The sequence below is a fragment of the Cantharellus anzutake genome (genome assembly GCF_015039405.1).
Source record: "Cantharellus anzutake strain C23 chromosome Unknown EI90scaffold_92, whole genome shotgun sequence".
In the NCBI taxonomy this organism is placed as follows: Eukaryota; Fungi; Basidiomycota; class Agaricomycetes; order Cantharellales; family Hydnaceae; genus Cantharellus; species Cantharellus anzutake.
In genome coordinates, this window is record NW_024067042.1 from 98,686 (window position 1) to 101,625 (window position 2,940).

Sequence of the window (2,940 nt, forward strand, 5' to 3'; positions counted from 1 at the left end):
TAACACTCAGATAGATTCAACTCATCTGAGATGCATCGCTGGAGATCACCACTATCACTTGAGGTGGTGTCATCTTCCACCCTACGGCCAGTGGAGGGGCTGGCCGTGTTGGCAGGAGCATTAGACATGCTCCTGGTGTTGTATCTTGACGACATCAAGAGGATGTGTCGAGTCATTCAACAAATTTGCATGAGAACTTGATTGAAGTCACACATTGTCAGGGGCCGACAACGTGCATGTTGCCAAATGGAGTTTCAGTGCTGGTGACGCGGTGCTGAGAATGGAAAGGAAAAAATAGCATAAAAAAGTGAAAGGTTTCTTACTTGTTTTGGGGATGGTATGTTCTGTTCCCCTGTTCACCTCAGGCCTCAGTTAGTCTGTCTAGCTGTCATATCCGTACATACCCGATCCTGATCCAACTCTGTCAGGGCACAAGCCCTGGGCCCCCATTACATGTAGTCCCGTTGTAGATTAGTGTCACGTGACAGGCGATGGGTTGAAACCTATCGCTTATCACCCCGTAATACCCACACCTTTGTGACACTTACAGCCTGGTGACCTGAGCGAGCCCCACAGACCTCACACTTTTTTAAGTGCATGAGGTGTGATTAAAACTAATCTACACATCTATTTTTACATCTGTTCCGGGGATGGCACCTGACATGGCACCGTCATACCCCCAAACAGGGAAGCTTGCATCTGCAGCGAGAACAAAGGGTGGCTTTGTTAAAAAGCCGCGATCTCCCAATTTGGGAGATAACCTAAACACTGCGTCATCGGATGATGACAAAGACCTGCCACATATTGGTAGGACCTCAGGGACAAACCCTGAGGATCCCAAAAACTTACATGGGGTAAATGCAGGGAACAATACCCTTAGAACCCCATGTGCCAACATGATCTCTCCTAGAAAGAGAGAGTTCTCACCACTGGGTGAGGAGGCAAACATGTGCACATGTAAGCGCACGGCTGCCACACTAACAGCCTTAAGGGCTGGGTCAGACACGCCAAAAGAAGTCCCTGAGCCCCACTATCCTCAGGGAACCTCTCACTTGGTGCAAGACACTGACAAAAACAGCAGTAACTCCTGCTGGCACAGGGGGCCGTCTGTGGCCCCAAGCAATGTGGAAAAATTGTCCACATCGTCTCGTGTCACCCGCATGACATCCAGCTTGCAACATTGCAGCAAGCCGGTCCACTCCCAAGTCTATTTGACTGGGAGTTACACAAAACCATCAAACGATCACTCCCACTGGCACAGGGAGCCGTTTCTGATCGCAAAAAATGTGGAAAAATCTTTCACATGTCCAGCATCGTCTCGCATTAAACGCGAGACGTCCAGATTGCAATATAGCAGCAATCTGGTTCACTCCCCAGTCGATGCGACTGGAAGTTGTCATAAACAACCAAATGACCACTCCTGCTGGCACAGGGAGCCGTTTGGAGTTCCAAAAAATGTGGAAAAACCGTCCACATCTACGGAATCGTCTCGCGTCAGCCACGAGACGTCCAGCTTGCGATATAGCAGCAAGCCGGTTCACTCCCCAGTCTATGCGATGGGTAGTTGTGCAAATCGATCAAACGACAACTCCTGCCAGCACAGGGAGCCATTTGTGATCGCAAAAAATGTGAAAAAAACTTCCACATTGTCTACATCATCTCACATTAACTGTGAGACGTCCAGCCCGCAAAATCGCAGCATGCTGGTTCACTCCCCAGTCTATGTGACTGGGAATCGTGCAAAACAATCGAACAACAACTCCTGCTTGCACAGGGAGCCATCTTTGATTGCAAAAAATGTGGAAAAAACCTCCACATCGTCGTTACCGTCTTGCAACTATAGTGAGACATCCAGCTCGCCGCCTAGGCGTGAGCCGGATCAAACCCCAGTCTATAAGACTGGGAATCATCAAAAACCCTCATGGGACGACCCCCACTTGTGCAGGGAGCCAGTCCTGAGTGGAGGAAATGTGGAAAAAACTTCCACACCACCGACACCATCTCACAACCACTGTGAGACACTCAGCGCTCTGTCTGAGAACGAGTGCACACACTCCAACATGGATATAAAGGCCATGTCATCCAGATCGACACAGACTCACAGGTTGAGCTCACTTCCAGACTGTCCTCAGATGGCCTCGGACCCAGCGTGGACACAGCAAAGGGACCAGGTGCAGGAGGATGGGGAAGCTCCCCGAAGTCAATTGTCCAAGAAACTTCTGGACTTTTTCCAGGTCCCATCCGAATGGAGGACAGGAAGTGATGAAGAACTCCTTCTCAGGCTAAAGGCCCGAGAAATAATAGGAGAAAAGGTCAAGGGCAGATGCTCAGAGAGCACAGAGGCTCAGGGGAAGCCACTGCTGCCAAGGCCGAACCCGAAACTTTTGCCAAAAAAAGCGAAGTCACCAACTTCGGATGAGGTCACTGAAGTCTGTAGGAGTGCAATGTGGCAGAAGAAGGAGCCTAGTAAGGAGAACCCACAAATGAGCAGGCAACCATCAACACCAGGCCCCATCTTAGGTGATAAATGGCCCTCCTCGGTCACTTCACCCAGGCAAAGGATAAGTGGAAGTAACCTTCCGAAAAACCCCTCCAGTAATGCTGGAGAGAACCAAACAAACCCTCGTGAAAACTTCACAAGGAAAACTTCTAGCAAAACATTGCTGGAGGATAATGGGCACCTTGAAAGATGGTACCACAAGGCCACACGGATGGCTGAACTTCTAACTTTCACCCCACACATAGACAGGGTGAAGTGGGACTGGTCAAATAACGGTCCTACTCAACTCCCTGACATGAAGTGGTCAGGCGAAAACGATACAGAAACTTTCTGGCAGTGGTACACCACACTGCTAGGATTCCTCACATCACGAGGATATAGAGGCGCACACTACGATGAAATCCATCTGGATTGTCTCATTGGTGGATTGGCAGAGCCTG

General features: G+C 49.7%; 1 protein-coding gene across 1 annotated transcript; it reads left to right on the forward strand.

Moving 5' to 3' along the window:
* Nucleotides 1-662: 662 nt before the first annotated feature.
* Nucleotides 663-2,565, forward strand: EI90DRAFT_3020837 (uncharacterized protein; the record flags this gene model as incomplete). The annotated part of the gene is made up of 2 exons (XM_039057554.1): nt 663-2,520; nt 2,555-2,565. 2 exons carry the CDS (start codon nt 663-665, stop codon nt 2,563-2,565), a joined length of 1,869 nt encoding a protein of 622 aa, XP_038909968.1.
* Nucleotides 2,566-2,940: the final 375 nt, after the last annotated feature.